The following is a 14877-nucleotide window of genomic DNA, read 5'->3' as shown; positions in this document are numbered from 1 at the left end:
GAATGATACATATTGCATTGAATACAAGGTTAAAACGTACCCTATATTAACGAGATACATTATTTTATTCAACATATGTTCTATATTGTACCTTTCCAAATGTACCAAGTGTTCCTTCATAACACCATAACCATATTATATATATAATATATTATATTATATTATGAGAGCATTGGCTCTATTTTATGTGTCCCTTTTAAGCGTAGTTACAATCTCAATATTTATTAAATTTCTAAAATCAAGCGCACTTGAATACATAATTTGTATCTGATGGTGCGCAGCAATCAAGATAGTTCATCGGTAATACTGGTCTGGAGGGAGCGCTTTACTAAACTCAGCCAATGGGAGGTGTTCCTGTGGAGCATGACGGTAACGCCCCCTGCTCTGATTGGCTCGTGTGGGGTACAGGAACGCGCACGTTGTCTTCTTCTCTGCTTTCTCAGTATACAGTCGAACTGGTTCTTACTTTCAGACATGAATTGTGGCTGTTGAGGACATGGAGATGACCATGGTGGCAGTTTAAGCACACGTATTCGGATATTGTGGATTTAGTTATAGCCACCTCACCGGGCAGCTATACTCGATATTTGCCTCCAGTGTCAGAGACAGCTCCGTCTTTTGAAATCATTCTATGTTGCGAAAAAAGAGAATTGATTTGACACAGTTTAAAGTTCCAATAAACTTTTATCTCCCATAGTTATTACTTTATTAACACAACTGGATGTTATAATTGTTGTGCTTGAATTCAGTTTGAAATTAGTTGGATTTTAGTAACTGTAAACCCATACATGTTATGTTGTATGGTCATATTACATTAAAAAACTAAGTTAAGTGGTCCAACCTCGCTTAAGCAAAACCGGAAGTTGTCAGAGGGGAACTCTCTCGCCTCGCTTGTAGACCGTTTGTACAGCTGTTTCACGTTGCTAATATTCTGCGCAAGATGTTATCCACGATTTACATGCAAGACAGTGATGCAAACAAGCTCGCTGGAAAATAAAGGCATTCTTGTGTGCCTGCCTTTTCCAGAAGAAGGCCCCTGTGTCTCTTCGCCCACTATGCGGAGGCTCAACGACACCGACGCCGTCCGTATATAACGGATATTTTATGGAAGGTGGGACGAAGGGAGAGGTTGTTAGGCAGGGGAGAGTCGGGACATCGGCTCTGCTGCTGGGAAGAGGAGCGTTAGCAAGCTAGCTCGTGACAGTAACAGTAATAACAGTGACTCCTCCGTACGACGACCCATCGGCTCGGTCATCATGGCTACGAATGGTAACAACGTAACGCCCGGGATGGGAGAGATCATCCAACTAAACGTCGGTGGGACAAGGTGAGCTTCGTCAACAGGACAGCCCGACTCATGATTGTCATCATTTGGGAAATTTGAGCTCTGGCTACGTAACATTACGTGTATGATGATATCTGCCGTACTATCATTATTATACTAACTACTGCGTTTATTGATCTCTCTCTCTCTCTCTCTCTCTCTCTCCCCCCCTTTACACACACACACACACACACACACACACACACACACACGCACACACACACACACACACACATCGTGACTGACCCTGATTCTCCTTCACACAGTGTTTGTAATAAATATGGTATTGTGTCTTTATACTTTAGGTTCAGCACCTCCAGGCAGACTCTGATGTGGATCCCAGACTCTTTCTTCTCAAGGTTGGGTTTAATGTTGTCAGCATTTGGACACTCTTAGTAAAACAGATGATGCATTAAATTGATCTAGACTGCTTGTACAAGATTAGATATTTGAAGAATCAATTGTAAGTGTTAGCAAATTAAGTGCAGAGTGTGAGAGTATATTGAACATTTGGCTCTGCATGGCAAAGATGGGACTGAATCTGTCTGCATAGCCACAGTACGTGTTTTTATATACTATACACAGTTTAAAGCAGGCTTGAACCTAACATTAAGAAGTACTAGCACTATTGCTACAGCATATAGGAGTTCCGTCAGAAACAGGTCAAAGAGTCAGTGAGCGTGCTATGGTGCTGTTGCAACCAGTTAAAAACAAGACTTGTATTACATAATTAATGTAAAGAAGTGGTATTCCATTATCTCGTCTCTGTCTTGCTTCACACATCTACCATTCTGGGGATTGGAATCAAGTCGGCTGCATTACTTTTATAAATGTCATATTTTTGGTTTGAGTTATTTAGGTGTGAGGGGAACCCACTGTTGGGCTGGGCAAATACCACAGTCGGAAAACAAACTCAAACACTGGACAGTGAGCTCACAGTTTGACAACAGCTGACCAAGTAGTGCTAAATGCCTGTCGGTCTGTCTGCCAGTGCACCTGTCTGTCTGCCTGCCTGCCTGTCAGTCTGTCTGGCCCCAGCTGTCTTCAGTGTGCAGTCAATATGAAGTCATTCTTCATACACACTTGCAGCACATGCTGATGCAGCACTAATCTGTAGTTCAGAGTCAACAGGTAAGACTCTGCAAACTGTTTGTGTGTTGACTTCAGGTAGTGGTAACACTGCTGTTAGGTGTAAATGGAGAGGTCTGTGGGTTAACTGGAGCACTGTGTGTGTGTGTGTGTGTGTGTGTGTGTGTGTGTGTGTGTGTGTGTGTGTGTGTGTGTGTGTGTGTGTGTTTTCCAGTTTGCTGAGTGGAAGGATATCCACTCTTCGGGATGAAACTGGAGCTGTGAGTATAGCCTTTGTTGTTTCTTAATGTAAAAGTAGGACAGCATCCTCACGCCACATCTTAATAAACTTCCAACAGATAGGATCTGACATTTGTTCTGTTGTATAAATATATCAAATATGCCATTATACCATTTGAGACCATATTAGAGAGATTCTGTGGCTCACAGTCAATGTTTCATCGTTGACTTTCTTCCAATTTCCTATTGTTAGATAATGTTCTGTTAACATGATGATTGTAAACAATTCTTTTACACTTTCAGATATTTATTGACAGAGACCCCACAGCTTTTGCACCAATTTTGAATTTCCTCCGAACCAAAGAATTGGACCTGCGGTAAGGCGTCATGACACAATGTTTATTTTTGGAAGACATTGTGTTGAGTCGTAACCAGGGTCTTACTGAATACTTCTGCTGCTTTTTGTTTCTCTCTGTAGGGGTGTCAACATCAGCATCCTGCGACATGAAGCCGAGTTCTACGGAATAACTCCTTTAGGTGTGTTGCTTTACAGAGTTTTGGGAGGAAATGGAAGCAGGCAGCCTTGTTCTTAGCACAAATAGTGATACATACAGTATAGACATTATGGAAACCTTCTAATGTGCCTGCCTTATATTTTCTGGGTACAGTTTCAACAGCTAAGTACAAGTGACCTGTCGTTAAAGCGTTAAAGGGAAATATTGACAACTTGACCAATGTCAAAACCGTATTACTCTTTGTTCCACGTATTCTATAATATGGTTTTACTTCCTGTTTCAGGATTTACTTCCCTTCATTGTCTGTACTTGAGTGGGAAAGTTACCTTTGTGAAAACTGATCACCTGCTTAAAATCCAGTATGATACAATGCAAAGTAATTACATACAGTTTAGTTTACAGTGGATTTCTTCAACTCAAAGACATTATCTAATCAGTATAAGGTTAAAATCCACAAAACTTAAGGAGGATTTATTTAACACCAATAATGACAAAACTCTAATATACTATGCATCACCATTGGTAAACATAATCATCTATTACATTCTCCTAATAGTTTTTCTTCATGTTTTACAGTAATTAAGTTGTCACTTAATTTTGAAAAATATCTATCATGTTACTCTGGTCATCATGGGCTCACTGAAGTTTTTGTGTGTGTGTGTGTGTGTGTGTGTGTGTGTGTGTGTGTATACTTGTACTTGTACTTGTACTTGTACCTGTACCTGTGCGTGTGTGTGTGCATGTGTGCAGTGCGCCGCCTGCTGCTGTGTGAGGAACTGGACCGCTCATCGTGTGGTAGCGTTCTCTTTCACGGTTACCTGCCGCCCCCAGGTAAAGACGTGACACTGAGTGATTCAGAATATGGACCGAACATACAGTAAACCAATTAACTGTCAACTAAATATTTAAACTTGTGTTCCAAAAACAATTGCAGGAAGGAAACAACCTGTTTTAATGCAATAAAAACACAAATCTGCACAACTTTCTATTCCTAATTGTCTGTGTAATGTTCCTTGACAGCCATCCCTGCCCGTAAATCCAGCCCTGCCTCAGCAGCCTCTTGCCCCTCCTCTGATGAGCGGCCGGGTCCAAGTGGAGCAGAGGGCTTCACCCGTGTTGGTCCCCCTCCTCACCCTTCCCTCTCTGGCTCACCTGGAATAGACGACAACCACAAACTGGGTGAGAAAACCTGGAGCAGCTTCAGGAAGTGTGTCCGATTGTAATAGACCAGTAATGATGATAATAATAACATCGCTTATTTTGACAGTGATCCCTCTACACTCTCTGCCTTCTACATACGTTCTCTTCATCTACTGCACATATCTGAGTTTGTCTGTTTTCTATAACAGTAAGAGAGTACAGTTTATGTATTGTTTATGCTCGACAACATGTGCCGTGTATTTCCGTGAGTGAGCATTAATGCTGGGGCTAATGTGACCCGACACATCCTTTTAGTGCGCTGACTGAGGTAGCCTAGTTTCCCATCGGCCTACTCTCTGCTGAGGATGACGTCAGAGAATATCGTTAGCTACAATAAACAGAGTGTGTGTGCCCTGGACTGATGCAGAAGGATTAGGGATGGGTGTTTTATACCGTGCAATACTTTGAAGTAAACATCACTGATTCTTGCCTAGTTTTAGATTTTTGAATCACTGCCACCATTACCATTATATTAAGCAATTGAGATAATGACAAATAATGGAAAACAAAAGGGACATTCAGTCTGATTATCAGGAAAGTGGTGTGTTCATTTTTATGTTTTGCATGTGTGCAGGTCCTGTGGTTGACCCCAGGAAGGTGCTGATTATAGCGGGACACCACAACTGGATTGTAGCAGCATACGCACACTTTGTCATCTGCTACAGGTAATTCTGCCACAACGTGATTGGTTTAAAACGTTTCTCATCCACTCTATAGTTCATAAGGGGGAGACAGTAAATTATTTATGATGGGAAGATGGAGTCATTATCCGTTGTGTCTCACATTTCTCACATAATGCTTTTATACCTTTACCAGTTCAGTACAAAAGCTGTCACCTTTGGCTCTATTCACGTTCAATCACATTAGAGAACTGTTTATCTTTATCAAAACTAACAGACAAGTTGAGAATAAAATGTAATTTGGTTTAAATTGGTTGTTATGCAAGCTTGTGGGAAAGGTGGTAATGAAAGCTGACTTTTGTTTCATCCTATGCATGGCTAACTTTTTCAAAACAGACCTATTAGTTCATAACTGTTCTTGTCATTTAAAGTATAAAAATGCTATATTATGGCTTTTAATTTGGGCAAGAATAAAAGCAGATGTTAATGTTTGTCTATGTGTGTGTGATCTCGCTACAGGATAAAGGAATCTTCTGGATGGCAGCAGGTGTTTTCCTCCCCCTACCTTGACTGGACCATTGAACGCATCGCGCTTAATGCCAAGGTGGTGGGTGGCCCGCATGGAGACAAGGACAAGATGGTGGCCGCCTCCTCTGAGAGCAACATCATCCTCTGGAGCATCCAAGACGGAGGCAGTGGAAATGAGATAGGTAAACAGACCAATACCAATACTACCATACTATTTTTAGTTTTACAGAAAAAGGTTTTGTATTTCCCAAAACATAGTATGTCAAATGCAATCCCAATTGAATGCATACTGCATGCAACAGTATGTGCATGCAGCTGCAGAACTTACTAAAAGTACAAATAAAAAGTTTGCGATTTGGAACGCAATTTCTGTATGCTTGTGTCTGCAGACCACCTTGCTAATTGGTGACCACCTTTTGACTTCCTGCCATCTCTGTGACTCAGCCTTCAGTCCCCCCCACTTTTCCAACAACCCCACAATCTCACATTAACTCCTTCCTCTCCCCACCACCTCAGGTGTATTCAGTCTCGGTGTACCTGTGGATGATCTATTCTTTATTGGGAACCAGCTGGTGGCTACAAGCCATACAGGGAAGGTCGGGGTGTGGAATGCCGTCACACAGCACTGGCAGGTAGGTGTGTGTAGGTGTGTGTGTGTGTGTGGGTGTTTGTGATTCTCCTCTGTGTTTGTGTTTTACTATTTTACTGAGTGAGGGAACATTACAGTAAGATTATGGGGCCTCAGTGAGTGTGTATTCATTCGAGATTTGACCGTTCATTGAAGTATGTACAGTATGTCTGATTGTGACTGCACAGATTAACACTGCACTGATTGGTGAGTTCACTTTTTTGTGTGTATATGTTTAAGGTTCAAGATGTGGTTCCTATCACCAGCTGTGACACAGCAGGATCCTTCCTACTACTGGGCTGCAACAATGGGTCTATCTACTACATAGGTACACGCATCTTCATACAAACACAAACGTGTGTTTACACGTGGAGGTTCCCATCTTCTGTCTGCCACTCAATTTATTGGATGTTTGTGAAGTTAATGAAGTGACTTGTTTGATTGTCCCTCATAAAAGGCTATTAAAAAAGTACCTTAGAGATCTGTTTTAGTAATTCAGCAACAGTAATCTTTATTTAAATGCTTGTGTGGATACTGGCTCTAGATTTCACATTAACATTTTGTCTTCTTCTTTTCAGACATGCAAAAGTTTCCACTGAGGATGAAGGATAATGATCTTCTAGTGACAGAGCTTTATCATGACCCTTCAAATGATGCAATCACTGCACTGTCGGTCTACCTCACACCTAAAACCAGTCAGTGCACCAGTTTTCCTCCTTCAAAAATAATCACAAAAACTTTATTCCTGCATATGCTTGTCTATTTTTTTGTGTTTCAAATTGTTGTCGTCCCCACTCTCTACTTTCTCAGGTGTGAGTGGGAACTGGATAGAGATCGCCTATGGGACTAGCAGCGGTGCAGTGAGAGTGATTGTGCAACACCCGGAGACAGTGGGATCGGGCCCACAGCTCTTTCAGACATTCACTGTGCACAGGAGCCCGGTGACAAAGATCATGCTGTCTGAGAAACATCTGGTGTCAGGTGAGGAAGGTGTCACAGGTAGGAGGATTACCCCAGGGAAGGGTAGTAGAGGACTATCAGAGACAACGATACAAGTGCAGACTGTTGACACATCAATCACCCGTGGTTCATTGTGCTCTCTGTTACGCACCTGGGTGTATACTTGTGATTGATATCTTGTGTTGTTTTTCCGCATGTGTCAGTGTGTGCGGACAACAACCACGTTCGGACGTGGACGGTGACCCGATTCAGAGGAATGATCTCCACCCAGCCAGGCTCCACCCCTCTGGCTTCCTTCAAAATACTGTCCCTGGAGGAGACGGAGAGCCACGGGAGCTACAGCTCTGGGAATGATATTGGTGAGAGTTAGGAAGAGAAGAAGGCAATATTAGATTAATATGAGGGAAGGATAGATGCATTTATAAGGAGAAAGAGAGGCATTGTCTGATACTGTCCTTGGAAAAAAGGTGCAGGTTTAGGATTGACATTAGTAGTAACGGATGGATCTTATCTTTTCATTCAAATTCAGTAGATAGCAGGTACTCTATGTGCAGATATGAATATGGGTGTTGCCAGCTGTGACAGCCTTAACAGACACAACATACTGGCAACATGAATTAAACAGCTACCGGTCTATCAGCCTTAAAGAGACACAAAAGTGAACACATGACTTACCAGAGACAAATCAAGCACTAATGTTGTTTTGAATCCAGATCTAAGATTGCAGGCTGGTGTGTAAAGACATAGTGTGTTTTCTGCTCCCAGGGCCATTTGGAGAGAGAGACGATCAGCAGGTTTTCATACAGAAGGTGATCCCCATCACCAACAAACTGTTTGTAAGGCTCTCATCTACTGGAAAGAGGTATCATATTCACCATCTGTCTTTCCCTTTCACCTTTGATCCTCTGACTTTTAGCTAACTTTGTCTTTTATTGTCATAAACTGGGAGGAGGAAGGATGCTTCATCTCACTTATTTGTAAGATTTTGGTACTTCGGTTTGACCCTGCTACATACTCATGTGTGTGTGTTTGTTAGGATCTGTGAAGTGCAGTCGGTGGATGTGACCACCATCTCTTGCTTCATGGTGAGGGAGTGTGAGGGTTCGAGCCGGATGGGCTCGCGACCTCGGCGCTATCTGTTCACTGGTCATGGCAACGGCAGCATCCAAATGTGGGACCTGACCACTGCGATGGACACCGCTAATAAAGGAGAGGAGAGGAAGAGAGATGGTGAGGAGATAGGGGGAGGCTGAGACAGACAGCGAGCCGCGGACGGCAACATTGTGTGTGTATCTAATATTCTGAATACACATTGGACTACTCCTCCCAGGATTAAGTGTAATTATTTACTTTGATGAACTACTGTATGTGTGTGTTCTGAAGCTGCTCTTGTGTTTGACAGATGCAGGTGGGCCTACAGAGGAGGAGCTACTGCAGCTGTTGGACCAGTGTGATCTGAGCACCTCCCGTTGTGCTACACCAAATATTAGCCCTGCCCCCTCCGTGCTGCACCACACACGCCTCAGAGAGTCCTGCTCGAGGTTAGAGAGACAGTTCACACACACACACACACTACATCAAAGACATAAATGGACACAAATATAAAATAAGGAAACAATCAACTACACCCAACCCTTCATCTTCCTAATTCTCACTACAGATACATCCGCACGCACATTTATACACAAAATAAGGAACTGTCTGTCTCAATAGCACAGAAATAAAGAACCTCCGTTGTACCAATATGCACTTTGTTTCTTTTCTTTCTGTCAGTCTTCAGTTACAGGCTCAGGAGCCCATTTCTGAGAGCCAGGCTACTTATGGAGCTGTGCGACCCTACAGAGAGAGCCCCCTGCTGGCCCGTGCTCGACGAACAGAGTCCTTCCACAGCTACAGGTGAAATAATATTGTTCTTACATCGCAAATTCATTAAAGGGTTGCTTCACCCATGTTACACGAAACAAAACAAAACCAGTAGTGCATTCCTGTAGTGCATTTTTTTTTATTTGCATCAGGAAGAATGTAAACAGCAGCAACAAAAACACTGGTGAACTCTCGGGGCAGATAACATGATTGGCATATCAACATAACAAATTGACAACAGGGAAACACTGCCCATCATCTTTGACAGTGCTTTAGCACCAAGCATCACAGATGCAAACATAGAGTCCGCCTCCCCTCGTCTCAACTGCTGATCCGTGATGACACGATGTCGCCAGGTCTTCGCAACGTGTGGGCACAACAGTCTCTGACCTCCCGTTGCTGGGTCAGCCCAAGTCCTATTTTAGGCAGGCTGGTTAGTGAATCAGCCCCAGGTACAATCTGGGCCAGCCAAGCTCTTATCTGGGCTCTCTTCCCGGGGCGGTCGACTACACCCTAGGTGCTAGTCTGGCTGGGTGCTCAGAAGAAGCTGTGGGCAGTGATCGTCTCAAGGTCTGCTGCATACAATCTCTGCACTTTCTTTCCCAATGGCTATCTCTGTCATAATAGGCCATACATGCTCCAGTAACAAAGACGAAAAGCTAAAGAATTCAAACAATCTGCCACATTTTTATGTTTCCACGCTCTACTCACACCTGAGTAGATCAGGCGTGGACAGAGCAGGGAGGGATTGACATTATGCAGTGCTGCAGCTCTCCAGAACCAGGAGGGAGGACCATTCGCACCTGATTTTGAAATACAGTATCCCTGTGTGCCATTCTGATGATGATCTGATATGCTATTTGCATGTACGCTGAGTTGTCCTCGTCTGCATTTTGCTTATGTATCCATCCACCTGTAACTGACTCGATCCACCTGTCTTTCAACAGAGACTTCCAGAACTTCAGCCTGAGTCGAGGTGTGCTGGACAGCACAGCACAGAACAGCACACAGGTCCCCAGCCACACCCTTGATGTCCGCCGTTCGCTGTGTGACTTTGGGCCCGAGGACAGTGAGAGGAGAGCCACGGCTATGGAGTTCTGGGCTTGCCGAACAGCCAGTTCAAGCTCTCACACAATAATCGGAGCCACGACTACTGCTGGTGCTTCCGGGTCGAAGATGGAAAGCGGTCAAGAGTCTCCACGACAAGCTCCCGACAGCCCGACTCCCGGGGGCGACGTTAGGCGGAAGGTGCACCCACAACCGGAGGAGGGAGAGGGATCAGGGGGAGAAGGAGTGAAGGTGGAGGGAGGTGTGAAGAAGAGGGGAGTACTAGAAGGAGGCTTTCTAGGGAGAAAGAGGGCTCCCCCAGTCCCCCACCTCTCCTCCCTCCCCTCTGGATCTGAAGGCGGTGGCAGCGACTCATCTTCCACTGCCTCCCCCTCCCCAACCAAACTGTCTTCGTCCACCTCACCGCGACACAGGAAGCTGGCCCCTGAGACGTCCAATCAGGACAGCAGCCTGTGACGGTGCTCACCACCCTTTTTTTTTAGCTCCCAATCACAGGAATCATCTTGTGGATGAGTCCAGAAGGAACCATGAGGGAGATGAGTTCTGGGTATCACAGAAGAGGAGGAATGTGGTTCATGGTGTAGCTGGATGAAGGACCTTCTTATTTTGGGACTCTACATGAGTCTCCTTTGGTTCCTACGCTGAAAAACTTTTATTTAAACCATGCACCTTTTTTTTTTCCAGTGGAAGTCATTAGTGTTGTACTTTTAACTACAGAAACTATCCGACGCGACGGAGCAGTTACACCATCCCAACACAAACAATATCTCAACCAGGGAAAGATTTCATTTTTGATCTTTAAAAGGATTTCAAGTTTTATCACACTTGTAAAATCTGCTGGGTACAACTGGAGCTCCTACTACTCTGTTTCTGTTTGTTTAACAGATGATGGGTGACAGTGACTGGTATTGTCAAGGGCGTATTGTTGCTGCTGTTTGGTTGAAGCACAAGCAGGTGTTAAGCCAGTGACATAAAGCTTGTTTCATTAACTCATCGAGGTTAGGGTGAATTAAAATGATAAAAGAAATCAAGCACAGTACTAGTAATAGAACAAGGGTTAATCTATGTAATGATCGCTTTATCTTCTGAGACCCTTAAACAGATAATGGAAGCAAAATGGAATTCACAAAAGGCACAGTTTGTACTTTTATAAAATATTTAAACTGTTTTGTTGACGTGCAGTCTGACAGGAATTAGTTTGTTCAGAATCTGATGTAAATCATTCAAGCTTACTTGTGCATCTGCTTTTGAACAGAAAGCTAACCGCTAACAATTTCTGTCATTGTCAACACCTTATCAAAAAAATACCCATCACAAAAGTATTCATTTTACAAAGATATAAAACCAAAAAAAGATGCAAATTCCTACATTTCAGAAAATGTTCGCTATTTGTGTCAATTACCTTTTTTTGTGAGTGACCAAACAATTAACCGACTAATCGCTTCAGCAGTTCAGATTTGTCAAAAAGGATTAGGCCCCTTTCAAAAACTCACAATAATGTGAAGTATCTCTGACAATATGTGCAATCTGTCCCAGCCGGAACCCTTGGCAGCTACTTGAACCCTAACGTGTATCCACTCTGCTGCAGCCAGAGACACAATGGTTTTTATTGTTGAAGCAGAGACACAAAAAGCCGCAGCTGGCTATTTGAAATTTACCGTTACAAGTTCCAGGCCAACTGCGTTATCAAACGTACAGTGTAGCAGTAGCATAAGAGCCTCGCTGCTCCTCAACAACGCTGAAAGAAGAACTGTTGTGTGTGTGTTCAGACATTTGACTCGTCACAGGCTAACAGGAAATGCACAGGTGAAACAAATGTCATTAGTGATAGCTTGTTTCCATCAAGTGTCCCAGTAAGCCATGACATGCACACAACCTGGACCCTGAAACTAGCTCCGCTAAATGGAATGCAGAAGTTTTTAGTGTCATCAATTACACCTGTTGCTTTTACTGCTGTGACGAGCCAAAATGTCTGCCATCCAATTGCATTTTGAGGATTTTTCACAAAACATTTGTAAATGTGAATTTGAAACAACTAATGCTCTGTGGTGTCATATGAGACCTTTTCCTCGATGTCTAAACTGAGAGAAATAATTCATAATTCAGACAGCTAGAAAAAGACAAACTAAATTCAGTCTGTTGTTTTCACAGTGGTGCCTGTGCAAGATCACACTAATTATTATTTATATTTTATTTTTTTACAGTATCACAATATAACTACACTCAACTCAATACAAGGACCTGGTAAACTGCATCACTTTACACCCGTTGAACCAGATTTTTATGTGTCTTGTTTTGTTTTGGATGACTGTTGCAGTGCCTTATTTAACTTGTTTGACGGTTATTAGTTTGTGTGTTTTCATTGAAAAGGATTTTGACCAAAGGCTTGTGAAGACTGTGGTGCCACATAACGGACCTGTCCACTCTGGCTCTGGGTAAAACTGAGTCCTGATAGATTTACACCAGGCCAAATCAGATTTTATGAGTGGTCACTTGAACCCATTGGCATTACAGTACATATTAGATTCTGTTCTACTCTAATCTATTGTAAACTGTACATAATCTTGACATAGATGAAGACTGGAAAGTCCATCTTGGTTATGATATAGTTGAGAAGGTCTAAAAGGACGGCGGAAAGTTAAATGTCAGCAACCTTAATTATTCATTTTGTCAGCTAAACCTGCTTCTTTACTGCTTAAACCATCACATCCCCTGTGAGAAAACAAGAGATCAAGCCAGCCCTTGATCTACGGTACTTTTTTGTAACTGTAAAAATTTGTGACTGTAAAATGGCAAATATATGAATGTTAATTATAATTTGCCAAATCCAGCAGCTACATTACCTTCTTTAAAGTTGTTTTTAGCACATTGCTGATCATTTCAACATTGACGGATGAACTGGCCGTGTGGTCCCTGCCTGTACAAAGATGTACATTTTTATACACTTATTAACTGTCTGAAAAGTAGACGTACATATTCAAAACAAAATCCTAATGTGGATGCATTGATGTGTGTTAATGTATGTTGATACTTACACTGTTGTCATTACATATTGTTGATAATCATAAAATGCCTATATTGATATTACCGTGCTTATGGACCTAACTGCATTTGCACTTGCACTATTAAGACTAATACTAAAGTAAATTACTAGTGTTTATTTTATATAAAAATATAAAGTTTAAAGTCTATTTCAGCACATAACTGTCTGTCTGTCTTCTGAAGATCTGTGTGTCCCTCTCTGGCTACGTTTACATTATATTACAGCCAGATTCTAGCGAGCTAAAGAGAATACATATCTGTCTGTTTGAACCGCCCTGTACATCATTGTTTAACAATATGTATGTGAGCAATGCTGCATTATGTTATTTCATTTACAGTGCTGACCCATTATCAGATGTAACATTGAACCTTTCAGAGCCTCAATGTTCATGCAATTTAAACTACAACTGTGTTCACTAAAACCTCTCAAAACTGGAAATGTTTCCTTTATTTTCAGAAGATTATTACAAAGCTGGAAAGTATATTTTATGTTTTAACACATTGTTTAGAACAACATGGCATTGTTTCAGGACCATTAACGTCACTCTAATTGTCCAGGCAAATGTCATCAACAACATTAAGAGTAACTGAAAACATTTAAGTATTTGGGATCTGAGATGTTTTAATCTATGAAAATCACAAGTGTGTGGGATGAAAAGAACAAGATGAATTTGAAACAAAACTCAATGTTAATGATTTTATAGTTAAAGCAGTTAAAACGTAATTTGCGGTTTGAGCGTCACATAGGTGTGTGTGTGTGTGTGTGTGTGTGTGTGTGTGTGTGTGTGTGTGTGTGTGTGTGTGTGTGTGTGTGCGCGAGTCTCCCCAGCGCTTTAATTTCACTAACCTTCCCGTTCAGACAGTCTCCTCTCTGAGACGCCGTCTGTCGTCATCGTGATTTATGAGTTTAATAAAACCCTGTGTGAGTGTGTGTGCGTCTGTGTGTGCTAGTAGCTCAGGGCCATACTGTCCCTTACAATCACTCCACAAGCTCTCTTTTCACAAGCTCTCCCTCCCTCCATGGGTGACAATAGCTGTGAATGTGGCTGTGAATGTTTTGGAAGTGCCCTTGTCAGACTGGTGTCCTTGAGCGAGGGCACGCTTGTTACTGCCAGTTTGCTAATTTCAAACTTGCCTTGATGTTCCCTTAAGGGACGCAGGAGCAAAACTAAATTACTGCTGCATAGTTTTGATGGAGATACCGGCCCGCTGTGTGTTTGTGCTGGCGGGTACGACTGTGTGTGGTAACTAAATATCTGTGCAGCTGATGGCACAGCTGTGTTTTACTAACTCGGCAGAAAAGAACGGCACGTCATCGTCAGCCAGTCTGAGGCACAGCGGTCTGTTAAGCTTAAGATCTCTGTTAAGCTTAAGATCTCAGTTGTGTCACAAAGTGTGTTCCTCACACAAACACACATTCACAAAGAAGGCACCATATTGACCTCATCATGGAACAAATATTCATGTATCGTCATGCATCGATATTATCAAGTTCATGGATTAAACACGGAATTGGTGCGTTTGTGTCTTTCATTTTTGTTGCTTTTCAATACTGACGTCTCTGCTAACAATGGAGTAAAACAATATTAAACTGATAGAAGCTGTCTTTGGCTCTTCTTTCAAAACCACACAGTGTTTTAATTCTTGGCTGCACTCATTTTTGAGGAGCGATACTTTGATTTCTTTATAAGAAAAGAAATGGACAAAAAATGTCTGCAGCCAAAGAAGGAATCTATAACGGAGTCACAGTCATGCTTAAAAGTGTTTGCCTTGAGGATCAGTGTACTGTTAACGACTTGATGTGTTGATATTTCAAATCAT

At 42.3% G+C, this 14877-nt stretch overlaps 1 protein-coding gene across 1 annotated transcript; it reads left to right on the top strand.

Moving 5' to 3' along the window:
* Nucleotides 1–919: 919 nt before the first annotated feature.
* kctd3 (potassium channel tetramerization domain containing 3) lies at nucleotides 920–14660 on the top strand. The gene is made up of 19 exons (XM_068730578.1): nucleotides 920–1327; nucleotides 1630–1683; nucleotides 2628–2673; nucleotides 2936–3009; nucleotides 3111–3169; nucleotides 3898–3978; nucleotides 4168–4326; nucleotides 4922–5012; nucleotides 5487–5677; nucleotides 6012–6127; nucleotides 6364–6451; nucleotides 6702–6818; nucleotides 6934–7104; nucleotides 7287–7442; nucleotides 7849–7945; nucleotides 8120–8313; nucleotides 8486–8624; nucleotides 8857–8979; nucleotides 9894–14660. The coding sequence occupies exons 1-19, from the start codon at nucleotides 1257–1259 to the stop codon at nucleotides 10468–10470; spliced, it is 2604 nt and encodes an 867-aa protein (XP_068586679.1). The 5' UTR covers nucleotides 920–1256; the 3' UTR covers nucleotides 10471–14660.
* The last annotated feature ends 217 nt before the right edge of the window (nucleotides 14661–14877 follow it).

The sequence above is a fragment of the Cebidichthys violaceus genome, unplaced genomic scaffold (assembly GCF_023349555.1).
Source record: "Cebidichthys violaceus isolate CVI_PGR_0920_01 unplaced genomic scaffold, fCebVio1.0.p SCAF_5, whole genome shotgun sequence".
Lineage (NCBI taxonomy): Eukaryota > Metazoa > Chordata > Actinopteri > Perciformes > Stichaeidae > Cebidichthys > Cebidichthys violaceus.
The sequence above is the reverse complement of the archived record's forward strand: the minus strand, read 5'-3'. Positions and strand labels throughout refer to the sequence as shown.

Bases quoted from the DNA above. Each gene is read 5' to 3' on its own strand.
- kctd3 (XM_068730578.1), top strand. From the start codon at position 1,257: ATGGCTACGAATGGTAACAACGTAACGCCCGGGATGGGAGAGATCATC. The intron at 6,128-6,363 runs GTAGGTGTGTGT...TATATGTTTAAG, and splicing joins CCGTCACACAGCACTGGCAG to GTTCAAGATGTGGTTCCTAT. The intron at 8,314-8,485 runs GTGAGGAGATAG...TGTGTTTGACAG, and splicing joins AGAGGAGAGGAAGAGAGATG to ATGCAGGTGGGCCTACAGAG.